Genomic DNA, 21,360 nt, shown 5'->3' on the forward strand with positions numbered 1-21,360 from the left:
AATAATTATTTCCTTAATGAAAAACTAATTTAAATTCTAGGTTACAGTAGCTGCTTGTTGGGGGCTGGCAACCACAAATTTAAAGTTGTGATTTTTTTTTTTTTTAATATTCAGGAATGTGTCTCAAGCAATAATATATTAGGTGTGCAATACTTTCGTCAGGTAGATTGTCCTGGCTTTGGAAGGGCAAGAAGAAAATTGTTATGGCAGTCTGCTTTTATTTTTCAGGTTAAGCATGGACATGCCTTTTGAGGGCAGCTTTGATCATATGGTTAACTTGACGTTTGGACTGACGAGTTTTACCTCACCAGGGATGGGACTGGATTTGAGTCCCCCTTGTCCAAACTACAACATGCTTACTGCCTTCTCCCCCGCATCCCCCACATCTCAGCCTCCAGGATCAGCTACCAACAAGGCATTTTGTCCATTTTCATTGGTCTGGCCACCCGAGGAACATCCTGTTTCTTTAAATCCCCAGTGCTCAAATTGCCATGTACAAACTAACTCCCTATCAATTTTCTCCACATTTAATCCTCAGCCCCTTGTCATATTTTCATTTTTCTGCATTGGTTCCCATGGTAACGAGTCTATTGGCAGAGAAAGTGTGACTCTGCTTTTAGCCTTCCACACAATACAAAATCCTTCTAGTGATCCTTGGGCAAGTGTCATACTAAAAGGCAGGAAGAGACTACAGTTCCCTAGGCTAATGCCTCTAATCCCTTACCCTACTGCATTTATTTCCCACCTATCCCCAAACCAGACCCACGGCCCAGAATCCCTTCACCTTTTGATACGAGTATTCAAAGCGCCCCCCCCAACCAACTACAGATGCAAGGATTGAACCTTTTGTTCAGATGGCTTCCTCTTCTAAGTGCCAGTAATTTAACTGACATAAATGTATAGTTGATGGCAGTGGCCATTTGAAGGCAACATGGGAGAAGCAACTTGCACTCATTTTTCTGCAAAATATCCTCAGTATGCAGCTAAGATGTATACAGACCAGGGAATAAGTATGTCCTGAATCGAGCCTTAGGTCAGTGTCTAATGTTAGGGATGGGGACATTTAAACAGATTTTCTCCTAACTGACTAGTTAGTGGCACATGAAGGGAAGCCCAGGAGTCATCCCAGAGAACGGAGCTCCTGAGGAAGAGGAAGAGATAACAAAGATGTAGATGAGTAAAGAAAATATTGTAACTGGTGGCTGAATGTGGGCAAGGGAGCTTCAGCTGGCACAATTCAGGGTTCGAGTAGGGAAAAGGTAAGAAAACCATTGAAAGCTAAGGAAATGGAGCATAGAGAAAAAAAGGAGTTTTTGAGCTGTCTGCAGAAAGGGAGGGAGCCTGCAAATGAGAGAATAGCTTTACGCAGACTTTGGCCCAACTGCATCTACAAAATATTTTTCCAAGTAATGTTTCTCTTAATAACAGATTATATTTTGTTTTGAATTTTAGAATTCCATTGTGGCTTGGCAGTTAGTTATATGCCTAGCAACCCCAAATCTCCTATGTCCTCAATATTTAGAAAAAAATCAGGAACTGTTCATCAGAAATTAAACAGTCCTCATGCTGAATGTGCTTTTTATTTATTTTTTGAAAAGTTAATGAATTCAGGGGAATGAAAATAGATGTTAGAAGTAAAAATGTGGGTATCTATACTTAAGAAAATTATCAAATGTAAGTGATCTTTTTTCGTTGGGTCTTATAAAATACGTGATACTTAAGCACATTGAAGTTTTCAAGTCAGCTGATAATATTGTACAAAGGTATTTTTGGCCCTTTAAAGGTTATTTTCCTGCATTAAGAAAAGTTTTCTTAGATTAAAAACTTTTTATTGTGACTCAGGTTTTGTGTCTTTGTATAGACACACATATGTAGGTGTTTTTCTTTGCACACTTGTTTTGCACAGGTAAAGCAATGAGATTAATGCCCAGGTATGCAGGTCAACTGACTTTTATGATAGCTAGATTAATGAAGGTATTTGATGAATGGACAAAAGCAATCATATTATAACTCTTTGTATCTTTCCATCTCTCTTCCCCTTCCCCAGCACTCTACTAAAGAACATCTCTTATTTAGTCAGGAAATCTTATGTAATTTTTTGGAAAGTCCACAGGAAAACCAAGTTGCAAGTCTCAGGCAGATAGAACATAAAACAGTTCCATATTTGTTAGAATGATCATTAGTTTTCAGAATGTAGTGCCAGAATCAATTCCATATTCAATACTTGTAGTCTTTCCTTGCAGAGGACTCTTACTGGTCTTGAATGTGGAAAAGGCATCTGTTCAGGGCAGTGAGTAGTGTTGTCTGTTAAGTTTTACTCTGGTAATTTGGTTTTAGCTTTGATGACACCTAGTGTCAATGGAATGCAATAAATGTTTTATACCGCTTTATGATGTTTAGGTATTTCCCTTTAACACCCTCAACTACATTTTTCTCCTTGAAAACACAAGCCTTACTGTTTTCTGTTTGAAATGAAGAGAAAGATAATAGGCAGATAAGCTGGATATTTTTGTCTCAAAGCCAGTCAAGTTTCTCTTTGTACTCAGCATAGAGAAGGGACTAAAGGAAGCTTAAGGACAATGGCACTGTCCTCATATAAAAGAGCAATTTTTTCCTAGTTAAAAAATCAGAGGTGAATCTACCAAATTGTTTGCAAATTTCAAAGACCATCTCAAATAACCTTGCAAAAGTAAGGCTGCAAGTACTATAGTTTCATTTTCCCACTGTATAACCACCTAAGGGCACCCTCCCCACCCAGCTGCATATAAGTAAACATAAGGTGAACTATGGTCTCTTTCTACTCAGAAAAGAAATATTAACAGCAGCAATTCTAAATAGACAGTGCTAGACTTTTAATTGGTCTGTAAAGAATTATAAGTAAAAGGATACTAGATGCAGGTTTTTAGAATTTTAAGTACCCATGAAAATTATTCTTTCATTCCTAAACTACTTGACAGTTGATTACTTTGGACCTTAGTTACTTGGAGGGACACAATCCTTTTATTACTATATAAAAAAGTTCTAATTCCACCTATTTATATTAATATTTTTCCATATGCTAAACACATGCACACACATATAAACTGTCCATTTTTCCTTTGAGAGCATATAATCAGCTAGTGAAATATTTCACTCTTCCGTAGGTTTAAGAAAAATTCCTATGCAGTGATGCAACACTGGGCCACTATTTTAGTAAGATGAAGACAGTCTCTAGACTCATTCTTTTTCAACATCTGACTTCACTACCATATGTGCAGCACAACAGTGACACCTTAAGGCCAAGTAACTAGAATTCCTTTAGCCAGAGAATTGGGATCTGTTTTCAAAGAAATTTCATTACGTTATCAAGTAGTTTTCAAGTTCACAGTTTGCAACTGGTAGATCTTTATAAATGCTTCTTTATGACTTCTTTTGCAGTCTTTGTGAACATTTTAATGTGCACTGGTAAACACTAACATTTTACATAGACATATTGTATATTAATGCATGCATTTCATTGCATAGTTTATTGACACTCCCCTTGTAAAGCTTTTATGGAAGAAGCAACAAGCCACAGCAGTATAGCAAAAGAGGCTTAATCTTTATAAATTGGGGCCTTTTCTGTCTCTTTGCTAGGCTAGGTGGCTGTATACAAATTCGGGTGGGAGGGGCAGGAAACACCTCTTAACATTTAAGGTTTTCTACATGGGTGAACTGTAGCCAATTCAAAACAAATTGCTTACTTTAATAACAAATTTTACCATTTTATAAAAAACAATTAAATCATGACATGTTTAATTGAAATGGCTGTATTGTAATTAATATTTTGAGATAATTGTGATTTTGAGCTTAAATTATATATAAAAAGTTGTCATTTTTGTATGTGTTAACAAACTGTATCACAATTAACAGTACTTTTTAGTTGAACTACATATTGATGTAAATAAAAACTGAATGAAGACATATTTACTACTTTATTAACATAGATTGTGAATGTACTTAATGGTTTTTTTCTTTTGCAGTATAAGACCATAATGACCTTGAAAGCTGCTTCATTTTATGTGCAAAGGAGTCCTATGAATCTATATTTTAAATTTACTGAATCAGTGAAATTAATTACTTTGTCAGTTAATTTGCAAATGCAAGCTGTATTCTCCAGTTTATTTTATGTACTGACACTAATTGGTAAAGGTGTACAATGTGATTAGAATGCATTTTGAAGATGCTTTCTGTACAGATACAAAATACAGGGACTAAAATAATGCTGTGCAGTGTATAGCAGAGCCATTTTTCGGCTTTGGTGTACTCAACTTTTTCAGTATTTAAAAACGTGTTTTGAATAACATAAAAGTCTCTTTATTGTATAAATAATAAAATGTCACCTTATTGTAAAGTGTCTTTTGTTTAATATCAAAGCCGATTTCTTAGCCACAGAGTTGTAGTGTGAAAAAGGCATGTTTCTTTTAAACGAAAAACATAACCATTATAAGCAATATTTGAAAAATGTAACTTTTATTACGGACATGTAGCTATTTATCCTTATTGGCAATGTTTTGTTTTGTTTTTTTTCCCATAATATGAGCATGCCACAATCACTCAAAAGCTAGCTAGCTAGCTACCTACCTACCTGTCTATATAAATTAATAGACATTCTGTTGATTGGCTACTTAATAGATTCACATGGTAAGTTTCATAATGACTGATCAGCCTACTTCTGGTATTTTTGGTGTAAATAAAAATGTTTATATTTTATTTTTTACTAAATCAAGTTAACCTATAACAAATTCCCTTTCAGAAAATTACCACATTAACTATAGGTTATTAGAAGCAAATTTGAAAAGTAAGGCTCTAGAAATAAAAAAAAATGCACAAGGTTGGGTTAGAACACACCAAAAGAGTAGGTTATGTGTACAAATACCTAAGTAAGTATTTAAGAAAGTACAGGTCAAGATTTCATTGCAGTATATGTTGTTAGTTATTTTCTGCTGCTGATAACTATAGAATTAATAAAATAAGGTCTTCAGGACTTTAAAAAGAACAAAAGTTATTTTTAAACACTCATACTTGGGAGATAAAAATATGCAGATCCAATCTCTTTAAATTTTTTGAATCCAGAAGTACTAGATTATGTTAGTACAGAGTAATAGACATATTGTATATTAATACATGCATTTCATTGCAAGTTTTAAATTCAAAATTGTGAGAAAAATTATAACACTTTTACTGTTTTCTCTACCAGTAACTACACTTCATGTAGCATTTCTGACAAAATGGTTTCATAAGATATGGGGAAAAGGCTAGAAAAGAAACATTTCAACTAGATTAAAACAAAAACAAGACAGTGAATATTAATTTAAAATTTATACCAAGACTAACCGTATCACTAAGTCTTATCATGGGTAAGAAAAAGTCTTATTTTTTTAAACACCAAAGAACAGTTTTGAATAAAATTCAATCCAATTTTATATCTAACAAAAAGGTAGAAATTAGATGGTCATATTCAAATTCATTGGTCACATTATATGTAACACAATGAGAAATGGGGAGAAAAAACCCACTTCTACAAAAATGCTTTATCATTATAAAAATATTAAACTACATTAAATAAAAATTCACATCTAAAGAAACTGCTATCTTATAAGGAATGAAAGTAAGATAAATCTTATGCAAAACAATCAGAATAAATGCATTAACACTGTATGTGGTTATCACCATTATAAATGCACACGATACCTTAGAAAAACATTACTTATCAATGTTAAGAAGTCTAAGAATGAACATGATCAAGATTATAAAACAACTCCAATTTAAGTAGGAATCCGGTCTCTCAAATATTCCAGAATAGCAGCTGTTCCTTTCATTAATATGGCTGCTCGAGGAACACGGAATGGATTTCCATCTAGCAGTAATGTTCTAAACAAAAGAGAAAATTAAGAATTTCAACATTTTCCATTAGGAAGGCTTTTATTCTAACTTCATTTGCAACTTTATAAATAAAATGTGTGTATTATTTTCTACTTGTCCCTTTTCAAATCTAAGCATTTCAATAGTTGGAATTAGAACTACAATAATAACCCAAACAACATTAACTGAACACTTATTATATGAAAGGTATTGTGTTGAGTAATTTATATTCACTGACTCTCTTAATCACCTTACAACCCTATGATCTAGACAGCATTAATATTCCTATCTAATAGATAAGGAAGCATAAATCCTGAGGAGTAAGAAAGACATGTCCAAGATCATTCAGCTACTAAACAGAGGAGCTGTGACAGGAACCCCCATTTTACCCATCCTCTTCTCAATCTTATAATGATCATATACAACATGGTTCAATTATATTTACACGTTAGAATGAGCATACTGACAAGTACACATACCAAGGACTATAATATAATCCACATATCCCACTTCCACCCTGAGAAACATTAACACGTGTCTGCTCTCCACCTCCCTTGACCAGATACACACACAAAATCTATTCATATGTTCTGAAATGAGGTTTAATTTGAGATTTGAGTGCTGTTTGATTTGTTTCTTTATATAATTAATGAAATAAATTATAAAATAAAGAGACTTTTGTTTTAATTTTCAAACTTAGGTGTGTAAATAAAGTCAAACGATTCACACCATATTATACAGTAGATCTAAATTACATCTTCAGTATTTCTATGGTCCATGGGGATTCTTTTAAAGGCTGTTTTCTTAATTTATAAAAAGGAGTTCATTACAGTCAATCCTCCTTATTCACAGACTCCTTATGCACTAACTTGCCTATCATCAAAATTTATTAGTAACCCCAAATCAATACTCATGGCACTTTCGAGGTCATTTTTAGATATTGCACAGGGCAGCAAAAAATTTGAGTCAATCAATAAGAACATTCTCAGCTGAGGTTAAACAGGTGATGTTCTCCCTTCTTGTGTCAGTTCTCATACTGTAATCAAGTGTCCTTTCTGTAGTCTACTTAGTACAACATTTTTTGCATTTTTGTACTTTGTGTTGGTGATCTCACTGTTTAAAATTGGCCTGCCAAGTAAGGACTCAAGTGTTGTCTAGTTTCCCTAAACACAAGAAGACTATCGTGTGCCTTACAGAGAAAATACATATGTCAGACAAGCTTCATTCAGGCATGAATTATAGTATTATTTGGCCATAGTTAAATGTTAATGAATAAATAACATGAAATACAGAAACACACAGAGAACAAGGTTATGTATTGACTGGTTCATGAAAATGTGACCAGAGGCTCAAAAGAACCTAACTCGATACTTCCCCAGCAGAAATGGCTCAGTATTCATGAATTTGGTGTTCACAGAGACTTTATAGAATACAAACTACAGCAAATGACGAGAACCAACAGTATTTTACTCTTACATTCACTAATAAGAGGTACCAAAGCAGATGCCAGTGCGTCCTAGTAAAATATGCCAAGCCATCATCAGTTTCAATAAATTACTTCTGAAACATTCTGCTTAAGCACTTAGCTTTCTGTTGACATCTCAAACTCACTTTCTATTTATTTAACCAGCACTTATTGGGTGCTTACTGTGTTCTAGGCACTGGGACAACTCTTTTCTAAAGGAGGTAAAAGAAATGGTATAAATGAGTCCAAACAAATCAGGATGGAAAATCAGAGGAGGGACTAACTGCTTGGAGAAGCAAGAAAGTTTTCAAAGATGATACTTAGGTTGATTGCTGATAAAAGCAGGGTAAAGGCATTTGAGACTAAGGTAACAGCTAACACAAAGAATAAGGAAAACCATGCTGGGCTTGAAATACATGGTGACTGTAACAGATTCTGAAAAACCTTACATGCACAACTGACATTTTTACACAGTGGAGTTTCAAGTTAGACATATATATAGTGATGACAAAAGTATCAGAAAACAGTTACTACACTATATTATACCATATAAGCAAAGCTAAAAAAATATATATTTGCTAAAACCTGAAAAGCACAATTGGTATTCTGGATTTTGTTACCTGTTATTTTTAATACAACATCAATTTTTTTACTTCAACTGTCCTGCAAAAGTACCTCAATAAGAGAGAAAAAAAAATCCTTACAAATCAATAAAATCAATGGAAAACTCTAGTAGAATGGTGTAGCTACCTTAAGTTCACACAATTACCAAGCTCTGGTGGAATCTGAAGTAGGTCATTATTTTGAAGGTCCAATGTGATCAGCTTTTCCATTGCCTTCATTTTCTGAGGGTCCACAGATCCAACCTGATTGTTACTAATCAAAATTGTTTCAAGTGTGGGGATGTGATACAGAACTTCAGGTAGTATTTTGAACCTATTAAAATATGAACAGAACACCTAAATATATTGGGATCAGGGCAAAAGCATTCTTTCAAATAGATTATCTTAAGTCTGTTATCATGATGTAGTTTTCTTTAGTGTAATTTATTTTGTATTTGGTATAAGTCCTCTATCCCAATTTTCAAGAAAATGAACTGATTTTGGAAACCTTGAAATATATGTTAAGTGGACAGATTTGTAACACTTTCTACTTATTGTGTAAATCCAACAATGTTTTTCTCCCATGTTTTTCTCTTCGCATTTAAGAAACCAGGAAATCCTTCTGAGATTCTCTATAAAATGTCTCCATGTAGGTATTATTCCTTAGCTCATTTTTACTTCTTATGAGACAGAATTACTGCCAATGTTTTAAGTAAATGTTAGAGATTTGTATTTTGCTTTGATGAAGCTTCCAAACGAGTGTATTCTTGGCTCTTCAAAAGATGACAGACTAACATAGCCTGCTGCTTCCTCATCCAAAGCAACACTGAAGATGCCACAAGAAAGAAGGGAAGGCTGACAGCTCTCAACAATTAATGCAACATTATTGAGGATCTTTTGGGGGACAGTGGCTGGTTTGGTTTCAGTGTGAGATAAATTGTGTCATGGACTAGAAATGACAAGGGATGGGCTGAAGGACAGTTTTATAGTTGTGGCCTTTTTACTTCCACATACAGGCCTTCTTTTGCTGCCTTGATGTAGAAAGAGAGAAAGAAAGAAAGAAAGAAAGAAAGAAAGAAAGAAAGAAAGAAAGAAAGAAAGAAAGAAAGAAAAGAAGAGAGAGATGGAGGGAGGGAGGAAAGGGGGGAAGGGAGAGAGGAAGAAAGAAAAGATGAGAAAAGGAAAGAAAAGAAGAGAAAGACTAGCAAAGGTAAACTCAAGGCAGCTCTGAAGTTCCAGAGGGACTGGCAAGTGAATAACTAGGAGCACAGATGGACTGAACAGCCCCTAAGCGGTCCTTCCTCTTTTTCCACACCAATGCATGAAGAAGCTAATTTAAAAAGGTGTAGCTCACCTGTTCACACAGAAGTTAGGTTAGCTTTTGCCATCTCCCCACAGACGTTACTTGACAGTGTGATTGACAGCTCAATAGGAAACTTAATAGAGAACTGATAGTTTGATTCACAAATAAAAATTAGCAGAAATCCAAGAAGTGGATATATTTTTAAATAATGACAATAATGATATCATTGTTGACCTACACATGAGAAAGCATGAGCAATAATGAAGCAGACAGGACAAAAATTTAAAGAGGCAGTATTTTAGTTACATCACTGTGCCTTAGCCTCGTCAACTGCAAATGAGGAATAATAATAGTACTAAACTTACACACTTGTTATAAGGACTGAATAATTCTATTTCAGCTGGAATACAGTAAGTAAATGTTAGCTATTAATATTTAGATTGTTAGCAGAAACACTTTCATCATAGGAAACACTATGACATAGTTGTTAAGAGGCCAACTCGTGGAGGCAAACCACCTGGGCTCAAACCCCAGATCTATTATTTACTATTTATGTGAACCTTAGGTGAGTTACTTAACTTCTAATCCTTGATTTTTAAGTGAACATAGTAATACAGAACTATAATGACAGAAACCACCTTTTCTGAAGATTAAATGAGATGTATGTACTTAGTCCTCTATCAGCAGATAATAAGCTCCCATTAAATATTAGTTTCTCTTCTTTTTTAAATGACTTTATTTATTTATTTAGAGAGACACAGAGAGAGAAGAGTGTGCTAGTGGGGAAGGAGCAGAGAGAGAGGGAGAGAGAGAATCCCAAGCAGGCTCTCTGCTATCAATGTACAGCCTGATGAGGGGCTCGAACCCACAAACCATGAGATCATGACCTAAGCCTAAATCCAAAGTTGGAGGCTTAAATGACTGAGCTACCTATGTGCCCCAATATTAGCTACTCTTAATTATTAGCAGTATCTTTATAGTGTTTGCAGAATAAAATCTATTATTTAGTATATAAATCCCACAGAGGGCCTGCTACTGCTTATATGCCAACTTCATTTGTTACTTCTACTTCTCTAGCCCCTTACTTTATGGTCTGATCCATATCAAACTGCTTGACATGTCCCAAACACAAAGTATTCTCACATTTTTGTGCCTTAGTACATGTTATTTACTCCACCTTGGATGCCCTATCCCTGTGTGTCTGGCCAACATCTAATTTTCAAGTCTTACTTTCAATGCTGTCTCCTCCACCTTCAAGCAATCTCAGGAAATACATTTACCTATGCACTGTGTTTTCCCTATAACAATTATAATTATTTATTTGCATATCTGTCTTCCTACTGGGCTGTAAGTTTCAGTTTCTTAAAATTGTTAAAAGGAACAAAATGTATACCAGACATCAGCTGTGAAAATTCTAAGAAAGCAATATCACTTTTTAATTCTAAGTAGAATAAAGTGAAAATAGACCTGAATACTTAAATAAAGTAAACACATGGGGCTGTTTTATTTGGTTCTTTTAGCTGTATTCTCTAGTAAAACCTACAAATTCTCCACAGAAAAATCCTTAGTCATGGATTAGTCAGTTCTGTCTCTCACCTGTTAAAGGAAAGATTAATTGTTTGTAGTCTTATCAGTGATTCCATTTCTTCAGGCAAAGAATTTAAAAAATTGTTCCTAAATTGGAAAAAAAAAATATGATTTACAAAGTTTGAAAATCTGTACAACTTTAATTTATAATTAAAGTGTTGATCAGACAAAAAAATTATGTAGCTTGGTTTCTCAGTCCTTGATCTATCTCATTAAAGCTAAGTCCTAAGAATTCTGAATTAGTCAGCTGTCTCAGGTATTTGATTTGTATGCCAAATCCTAATACCAATATGCAACCAATTGATAAAACAACCAAGTCTTTAATAATAGATTTAACAGGGCAACACTGTAAACGAATCCCTTATCTCCTTTAAACTGAGCTCATCAATACTTCTCACAGATAGGGCCCTTGAGATCATGCCTACGAATATCACATTATTTGATTCCACAAATATTTGATTGGTGTTTAATACCTATATCTTGCACACAGACATGAAATTCTACTCCAAGCAGAAGTGTAAAATTATATGAAAAAAAAAAAAAAAAAAGAAGGGAAAAGTAATGAGATTCTATGAATTTAGAAATTTGGAGCTTTCTACCACATAGGCATTAAGCAAGTCCATTTCAACTCTAAGTTTATAATTTCAATTTGCACAATGCATATGTTTTTTTTTAGAATCTTATGATGAAACATGGCAGTAAACAGAATCGCATTTATTGTTGGAAGGATCTGGGAACAATGTTAAAAGAAAGGCTAATAAGAAGGTAGAAGGATTCTAGAAACTATATAATTACTAATAATAGAAAATATTTGTGAGAAAATTATATCCAACTAGATGGCTACCTATTAGCTGAATTTTTTCTAAATTTCTTTGCATTCCAAAGTAAAGCCTAATATGTTAAGTCATACTTTCTACACCTATGTTCTTTTTTTCTTTTCTCCGTACCTTTCTCCAGTTATAAAGACCGTTATTATTAAGTTGTACTGAATAACTCACTGGTGATTTCTATCCTTTTCCTAGAGTCATAAATACCTACTGATATCAGATATAAAAGTGTATGTTAGTCACTTAATTAGAAGCCTAAAGGTATAGTTATAGACAATGGCATACACACACACACACACACACACACACACACACACACACACACACGAATGGGACAAAAGTATAGATAGCAAGAATGAGTACATGAATTCATTCTCTCTGAATTCATTATTCTCCATTAATACTAAACTAAAATATGGTCTTACACTACTTTGGCAGTGTAACTACCAACTCAAAACAAGCAATTCTACATTTAATACGAGCAGAGTATTAGTAGATTTGCTTTAATTCCATAAGAAAAAATAAAAAATGTCTCTATAGAAAGAATAGAGAATAAATTCTCAAACAGATATAACTTAGCTTGTTATTTGCCTATTATTTGAGCAGAATAAGAGGAGCTATGCCTTAAATAAACTAAAAGCACACCCAGTAACAGTATAGGAGTAGGAAGCCTAGAAAATAGAGATATAGCTTACAAATAAAGACTTAAAGCCCAAACAAATAAATGACTATCTACCCCTGAGCCATTTATTATTACCCTCAAAGAACTGTGACAATTCTGATGCTGTCTCTTCAATTTAGGACACATTTAAATTAAACTTCTTATTACCACTGCAGGGCTTTAAATAGTTTCTTTCCTTTTGTTGCCACTCAGGCTGTTCTTTTTCTTTATTTCTGGCCTTGCACATTTAACATAATATTTGAAACCACAAAGGTTCTTTTTAAGAGAAGCCATCCTAGCTGCTGTGCCAGCAGAGGATTTTGACAGTTTTAATTTACTTTCAGGAAAGGAACAGTGTGAAACAAACACTTTCCATGTGTTATTTGTAACTTTGCTTACGTAGGAATTTAAAGAATGTGTTCATATTTTCTAATTTTTCAAATCATTATTTCTTATTTAACTTATAAACTGCCTACAAATGATAGATGTTTGATTAAATTATTTCCTAAATGCTTAATTTTAGACTTGTCCTAAAATGTTATTAATTACCTAAAGACCAATTTCCACGATTTGTTAGGAAATATGAGAGAAAGGGCAAATGTTAGGCAAAACTCAAAGACACATTATAATGAAAAAGTGAAGCAATAGTATCAATAAATACCTGAGATCTAAAAAAGTCAACTTTTGAAGCATGCATAAATCCAAGGATATGGAGGAAAGCCTATTAAAACTGAGATTGACATCAGAAACCATTTCCTTCAGTTCCACAATCCTGAAACAAAAATCATTTTAAAATTTTAGCCTTTGAATTTACTGTCAGAACTTCAAAACTATAAGCAGACCATAGGGGGGAAACTCTGATATAATTTTTGCTAATTAAGATTTTCTAGGGGCGCCTGGGTGGCTCAGTTGATTATTGCCTGACTTTGGCTCAGGTCATGATGTTACGGCTCATGAGTTCAGGCCCTGCATTGGGCTCTGTGCTGATAGCTCAGAGCCTGGAGACTGCTTCAGATTCTGTGTCTCCCTTTCTCTCTGCCCTCTCCCACTCATGCTGTCTCACTCTCTCAAAAATAAATACATTAAAAATTAAAAAAGTAAAATAAAAAGATTTTCCGTAACTTTTACTTTTCTCACAAAATTTCAGTTTAGATGTGTATTCTGTATTATAGTAGTTTTCTTTTTAGACTGCATAATACAATATTCTCAGTATCTGAGTACTTCACAATCTTTTCTATGATATGTCAACATTTTCAAGTATAGATGATATGTCAACATTTTCAAGAAAAGTATTTTTTGTCCAAATTATCATTAATCATGAATGGAAGAAAACATTAAGTTAATTCCTAGGTTTGGTGTCACAACTAAGCAATTTAAGTCAAAGACTTAAATGTTTCTAAGCAAGCCTAATCAACATTAGTTATTTTAAAGCATGCTACTAACTATAAGAACAAAAAATGTTATATAAAATTTGCTTAGAAATGTAAGTTAAGCTATAACTGTAAATCATTTTTTTCTATCGTATTAGCAAACTGAAGAAAGAAAGAGTTATCAGCTGCTAAAGAAAGATGAGTTTGGATAAGTAACTGATAAGAAACTTTTGGAAAGTTTTTGGATATTTGAATTGAGAGTCATACCCCTTTTAGGAATTCTCCTGGAAACCTGGCCTAAAGAAACAGAATGTTTTGCTTTACTTATTGCCATAATTAACCTATGGTATATAGGTGAATTAGATTTTATTTTTATTATTATTTTTTTTAGAGAGCAATACAGAGTGCGAACAGGGTAAAAGGGCAGAGAGAGAGAAAGAGAGAGAGAGAGAGAGACAGAGAGAGAGAATCCCAAGCAGGCTCCACATTCACCATGGAGCTTGACACAGGGCTCAATCCCACAACCCTGGGATCATGACCCAAGCTGAAATCAAAGTCTGACGCTCAACTGACTGAGCCACCCAAGTGTCCACAGATAAATCAGATTTTAAAAGTATTGTTTACAACATAGGGAAACACTTATGACATATAAACCAGCTGGGATACAAATGGTATATATAAATCTAAATGGGAAATAGCTTGAAATAAAACATGCCATGAATAGAATAAATCAGAATAAATCAATAAATAGAAATGATCTGTCCCTTCATTTAGTTCAAATGTTTATGAATAAGTATTACTTTCACAATCAGGAAATAATATAGTGAAAACTGTGACTTGTGAAATAAAAATTTAAGAAAGAGGGAAAATGACTCAGAAACTCTAGATCAAGGTATGTCTCTACTATCTTTCTTCTTTGGCCCTCTAAATTGCTAAAAAAAAATATGAGGAAATAACAGAGGTAACAGAAAACCATACTGTTGTGCATACGAACAACCAGATTGTCAGGTAAAAAGAAAAAGTAAGTTATAAGGTGATATCTTTTAACTCCTTCCATCTTCATTCCCAGTTTTGATCCAGGATCTCCAAGGCAAACATCCTGAGAGCAAATCTAAGTGCTTAGTTATTCTGTCAAATACACTCTGAGCCCTTTAAACAAGAGATGAACTAGTTCTCCTTTTGCAACAGAATCTCAAAGTTAATTGTCTTTTAAGATCTGTGTTCTCCAGGGTGCCTCATGGCTCAGTTGGTTAAGCATCCAACTTTTGGTTTAAGCTCAGGTCATGAGCTCATGGTTTGTGAGTTCAAGCCTCGTGTCAGGCTCTGTGCTGACAGTGCAGAACCTGCTTGGGATTCTCTCTCTCCCTCTCTCTGCCCCTCCCCTGCTTGTGATCTCTCTCTCTCTCTCTCTCTCTCTCTCTCTCTCTCAAAAATAAACTTAAAAAAAAAATCTGCATTCTTCAAACTATGGTCTGTAAAATAGAAAGCAAGTTATACTTTGTCTGACTTTAAAAATTTTGAATATCTAAAAATTTTTTTTGGCAGTCAGATGAAAGCCATTTTATTTTCCCACTCTTTTTTTTTTTTTTTCCTAATACTTAAGTGCTTACTAAGTGGTAGGCACTGGTTAAATGCTTTGTGGGGATTATGTCATTTAATTCTTATAAAACAGGGACTTTATGTCTTCACAGGAAAACTAAGAGCAGCTAGTTAACCTGTTCAAAGCCACACAGCTCACAGATCTGGGATACAGATATATGCAATGACTCCGCTGTCCAAGTTCTTTATCATTTCACCATTCTGTCTCCCATATTGTTGTTTTCATTGCAAGGTTACTTGTCAACTTTCTTTGGGTATACAGATTACTGTAAGCTAACAATCATTTTAAAAGTTCAGTATCATAAGGGTGCCTGGGTGGCTCAGTCAGTTGAGAGTCTGACTCTTGGTTTCATGATCTCACACAATGAGTTTGAGCACTGCATCAGGCTCTGCTTTGATAGCAAGGAGCCCGCTTAGGATTCTGTGTCTTCCTTCCTCCCTGCTCCTCCCTGCTCATACTTTCTCTCTCTCTCTCTCTCTCTCTCTCAAAAATAAATAAACATTAAAAAACATATATATATAAAAATTAAAAGTTCAACATTATAGTAAACTAATTTTCTCTCATAACTTAAAGATTTTGCTATAATTAATATCAACAAAGATACACTGAATAATACAAAGTACAATGCACATGCACTAATATTCGGAAGTCAAGAATTCTTTTTTGGGAGGAAAATATTAATAGGATTCAATCTGTTTTGCTTTTACTATCAATGGAAAAATTCAGTGGCTTGGTAATTCATTAACATGAAGCTCAAAATGAAAATTCCTATTAAGCCACATGGACCTGGCTTTGGACGGTATCTTAAAAATGTTCTCTAGGGGCGCGTGGGTGGCGCAGTCGGTTAAGCGTCTGACTTCAGCCAGGTCACGATCTCGCGGTCCGTGAGTTCGAGCCCCGCGTCAGGCTCTGGGCTGATGGCTCAGAGCCTGGAGCCTGTTTCCGATTCTGTGTCTCCCTCTCTCTCTGCCCCTCCCCCGTTCATGCTCTGTCTCTCTCTGTCCCAAAAATAAATAAACGTTGAAACAAAAATTTTTTTTTAAAAAAATGTTCTCTAATATTTCATTATATGGAAAAAGTAACTTATACTTTTAATAATTCTAATGACTACTTATAGGTATATTATATTATAGATATAATAATTCTAATACCTATTTATATTATATCTAATACTTATCAGTAATTCTAATACCTAAAATTCTAATACCTATACCTGTACACCTCTCAGGACAAATGTTAATATGTCTCAGAGAATACTTAGGTGAATTTTGCTAAATCCTTCAAGTAACATTAATGAAGAAAACTATATATATACTTTCAAGTTAAAAAACTGTGAAAAATAATAATTCTTGACACTGAAGTGCAAAAACCACTGAGAATGAGTCACAACTTAATAGAAATGACATGATGAGCAATTCTCACCTTTTAGGAATTTCACATAGCTGATTCTTACTGAAGTTAACAGAAGTGACAATGTTGCTTTTTACTGCGTCAAATACTTCATCAGGAATCAAAGTTGTTTGTTTATCACTAAATGGAAAATGGTTTAAAATGCATCATTCTTAACAGTCCAGGAAGATATGATTATTACTTTTCACTTTTAAAGGACTTTAAAGATTTTATAAGATTTTTCGAGGCAGTTGGCTATGAAGAACATTTTGAAGTTCTGTAAAGAATGCCACAAAAACCTGCCAACTCACAAAATGTTCACCATTAAGAATTCAGACAACATGTTGTATCATAATACATTGTATCATACCTTCTGAGCAATCACATACTCCATGTGAATAAAAACAGATATATCTTCAGAGTCTAAGATGCTTAGAAGCCATACAGTAAATGGACAGTAATCAGTAAATGGATTCCTCTACCTCAGAATAGAACTAAAGCTATAATTTTAAAACTGTTGTCATCCCTTTTCTAAAAATCTCTAACAGGGACTATTTGCCAACTTTATGTGGTGTACAGTTAACTGCAAGGTAACAATAATTTTTTAAAAGTTCAACATTATACTAAACTGTTTTCTCATAACCTCAACCAATTTCTCCCTCTGTTAGCATGTGACAAAGTAGACAGGATAGTGGCCTTCGACTAAACTATCCCTGGTCTTACCATTAAGGGAGCTTTGTAATTTACTTTCTCTTAGCCTCAGTTCTGTGAAATTGAATCTAAAGAGTTATTCATTGTTATGTGTGCCAGAAGTTTTGCAAATGTATAATGTATACTGTAAATAAATTTCCTTTTCAATTAAGTATACATTTAATCTTAAATGAAATATAGTAGTACTCTGACATTTGCAGATTTACTAATTTGTTGTTATCATTAGCCATTTACATTCTTCTTTTACAATTTTCAATGCCTAATATGCCATCCACTTAAAATAATTGTTGATGGAATGCTAAATTAATGACTATATGGACAAGAAAACAATTATTACATATAATGTGTAATATGGAGGAACTTATAAGAAAGGCATTGTAATATAGATAGATAAAAAGACAGCCAAAATTTCAGTTTTTACGCCTTCGACTTCTGCTTTCGGGCCCTATTTTCTATTGTGCAGATGTAGCATTTTTATCTTTTCCATCAGAAATGCTCAAGTCACAGGGAACTGATTTAATCAAATGCTGAAGATTCACACTCTTAAAAAATTTAGTTCAAGGCATTTATGCCTTGAGATTGGGACTTAATTTATATTTTAAATGGAATACTCCTTTCCAATTAAAGTCTCTGAGGAAAATAAATTACAATAAATTTAGAATCAAAACAATCTAAGATGTATGGTCTTCACTGCTATCTTTATAACACTTTTGTGATATCTGTGACTTTAAAAAGTGGGAATGGTTATCTTAAATAAAACTGTCTCAGTATTACTTTATAGACTGTTTGCAGGATTAAAAGCAACAGCATCTGTAAAATATCTAGTACAGTGCCCAGCATAGAATAGGGACTCAATAAATGGTACCCATTTATTGGATTGAAGGAATGGTGGAGGGAATAAAGGGAGAGAAAAAAGAAATTCTAAGGAGGAATCAAGTCTGTCTTATCATCATTTGGTGTATGATGACACCTAGCATAGGATTTGATACCTATTAGGTTCGAAAATATCTATTGAATAAATGGATATATTATGTGTAATATAAGACATGCTAAGTCTCCATGCTATGCTATGAGAGAAGAAGGATACAAATTTAAGTATGGAAGAGTACTATCTTGTGTTATAGTGTCAAAAAAGGAAGTTGGTTTAGAGCAGTGATTTCTACAAACACAGAAGAGTGTCAGACTAGAGGTAAAAACGTTAATGAAACAACAGATCTGAAATAGAAATTGTAACCTGACTGCTGAGAAGATGGTTCCTACTGATACAGTAAGGCAAAGAGGCTAGACACTGATGCTGGCTGTTAGGTAACTAAATAAATAAATCTAGTCACCTGACTTGAATCTGAGTCTGTATTCTTTTGTATTACCGTTATAATACCCAGACACAAGCCAATCAGTGTAGGAGCTTTGACAGTATTGATTAGTTTTATCATTGTTGCCTAGATAGTATTGAAAAAAGACTTGCCAACCCCTCCCAACCTGTACATAGGTATCTTCTTTCCCAGTTGAATAAACTTCCATAATATAAAAATGGTTAGGCTTTTGTCTCAATTTATATAACAGTATTACAATTGTTTCAGGTTTAATATATGTATACTAGAGCATAATATTAGGCTCCAGTATATTAGATTTATATGCTCTATTAATTAGATTTATTAATGGGGTACAATCTCTCAAGCTCTGCCTGCTTGAAGTCTTCATTAACTAAATGATACTTACTTACTAACACAGACCCCTGCAATATAAAATTCTCTCTTGATGCTGGTTACTGAGTCAAAATTTATTACCAACCAGTACTGTCACTCTTTTATTTTTGATAATAATAAAATATTCTTTAGTATAATAATTTCAATATTAATAACCATCTATATACCTCTTAAGTGTAATAAACACAAAGCACCTAAGGAATGGGCATTTAAGTTCACTGTACTTTTAATATGCTTTTATCTCATCACTGATTTTACAAATGCTATTACTTTAAGTACTAATGCACTCTGATGAATTCTCCCTTACCAACTGTCCTTATATCTGAAGGATTATTTCTCAAAGTTTCCTATGTGTTATGCAGTATTTAAGAAAATTACATACCTATAATCTAGTATTTTTAATGTGACGATAGCGTGTACATTGACTCTGGATTCACTTGGTAGTGTCATGGCAGTCTCAGTAACAGGATCACTTTGGCTACGTTCATCATCTGGCAAGAAACAAATTATAAAAAATCAATATTCATAGTACAAAGTCATTTTTAAATTTTCGAAAATATGTAAAAATGGTATGCGTGATTTCTAAATTATTATTGGTGAGAATGTCTTTAGTCATATACTGTTTTTCCAATGACTCAAATCTGGGTCTAGAACTTAATAGTTAATTAATAGAAAGTAGATAACATTACTACTATAAGGCTTTGAAATCTTTTAATAAATCTTACCATAAGGAAATTTAGGAGTAGGAAAGAACCTTCAAAGAATAACAACAATCTCTCAGAACAAACAATGACACTAAACTTCCTTCTTAAGAAAAATAATATGGTCTATTAGAAGAAATTTGTTAACAAAGGAAAAGTATTATTTCCCACAAATGTCTACCAAATATGCATATGCCTATCTTCTCGGTTTAGGACACAAGGAAACTGATTATTCTCAATCACTTAAAACCTGGCAATTTACATAATCAAGTAAGCTTTTGGTACATTATTTATGTTAAGAGTTTTTCTTAGCAAATGCAAGATTTTATTTTCAATAGATGTTTTCTAACATATATGCATACTCACACATTCACACACAATCAACCCCCTCACTAGTCTCCAGACACTGTTTAACACTGCCATCATATGGTAGAAAGAGCAAAATAAACACAAATCATACATTTTAAAAAGAAATGGCTTCACGATTTTTTGACAAGAGACCACAGCAATCTAGACAAGAGTAAAAAAGACAATTTTCAACAACATGAAAAAAACAAAATAGTCTTAGCATTCATATGTTAAGACAAGAAGGCATACTAAAAGAATATAAAAAAAAATCAGTAGTATCCCTGGGAAATTAATGAACATTTGTTGAATACTATAAAGTACATTTCTCTTGCATTGAGTTCATCAGTTATTCACTAATCAACAATCATTAAACTAGTATTTCTTATGCAAATATATGGATATTTTATTTATAGAAGTAGCACAAAATAAAAGACAGTATCAAATAGAAATAGAAGACATCAAGATAAATATTAGCATTAAGTAAATGCTTTGGTATTTAGAAGTGCCCTGGCAGTTTGGTTATGTCACTTTAAAGAGTATGTAATATATATATTGCCAAATTATACCAGCAGATAGAAAACATCAAACCAGCAACAAAACCCAGCATTATTTTTTACATATACATGTACACTAGCATGATTGCATACTAAGAGTATTCTCAACACTTTCCAATGAGCTATTTTTATTTATTTTTATTTATTTATTTTTTTAACGTTTATTTTTGAGACAGAGAGAGACAGAGCATGAACGGGGGGGGGGGGGGGGGGTCAGAGAGAGAGGGAGACGCAGAATCTGAAACAGGCTCCAGGCTCTGAGCTGTCAGCACAGAGCCCAATGCGGGGCTCGAACTCACGGACCGCGAGATCATGACCTGAGCCGAAGTCGGACGCTTAACCAACTGAGCCACCCAGGAGCCCCTGAGCTATTTTTAATAATCAGCACCAAGGAGAATGTAAAGAGGGAAACTATTATCCTTTGGGAAGGGACTATGAAAGAGATGGATTTTCTTCTCATTATATATTTTTGTATGTTGACTGAATTTTTATCATCAGCATTTACTGACTTTTTAACTAAAAAACCTAAGATGGCAATATTCCCTTAATTGATCTACAGAGTCAATGTAATCCCTACCAGAATCCCAGATTTCTTTGTAGAAATCAAAAAAATGATTCTAAAATTCATGCGGGATTGCAAGAAACCCACAATA

At 33.7% G+C, this 21,360-nt stretch overlaps 1 protein-coding gene across 3 annotated transcripts in view; it reads right to left on the reverse strand.

Moving 5' to 3' along the window:
- Positions 1–3,561: 3,561 nt before the first annotated feature.
- LRRC40 (leucine rich repeat containing 40) overlaps positions 3,562–21,360 on the reverse strand; it is a 48,253-nt gene continuing 30,454 nt past the window's right edge. The window contains exons 10-15 of one of the 3 annotated variants that reach the window (XM_086717267.1): positions 19,487–19,595; positions 16,721–16,828; positions 12,990–13,100; positions 10,850–10,927; positions 8,118–8,284; positions 3,562–5,892 (exon numbers count right to left, since the gene is read on the reverse strand). In XM_086717267.1, the coding sequence (XP_086573393.1) occupies positions 5,879–5,892; positions 8,118–8,284; positions 10,850–10,927; positions 12,990–13,100; positions 16,721–16,828; positions 19,487–19,595 (587 nt within the window). In that variant the 3' untranslated portion in view covers positions 3,562–5,878. Of the gene's footprint in view, positions 5,893–8,098; positions 8,285–10,849; positions 10,928–12,989; positions 13,101–16,720; positions 16,829–19,486; positions 19,596–21,360 lie in introns of all 3 variants that reach the window. The other 2 variants (XM_025935403.2, XM_086717268.1) reach the window with 2 other exon arrangements.

This window comes from Puma concolor, chromosome C1 (genome assembly GCF_028749965.1).
Source record: "Puma concolor isolate L17-30 chromosome C1, mPumCon1.1.hap2, whole genome shotgun sequence".
Classification (NCBI taxonomy): Eukaryota; Metazoa; Chordata; class Mammalia; order Carnivora; family Felidae; genus Puma; species Puma concolor.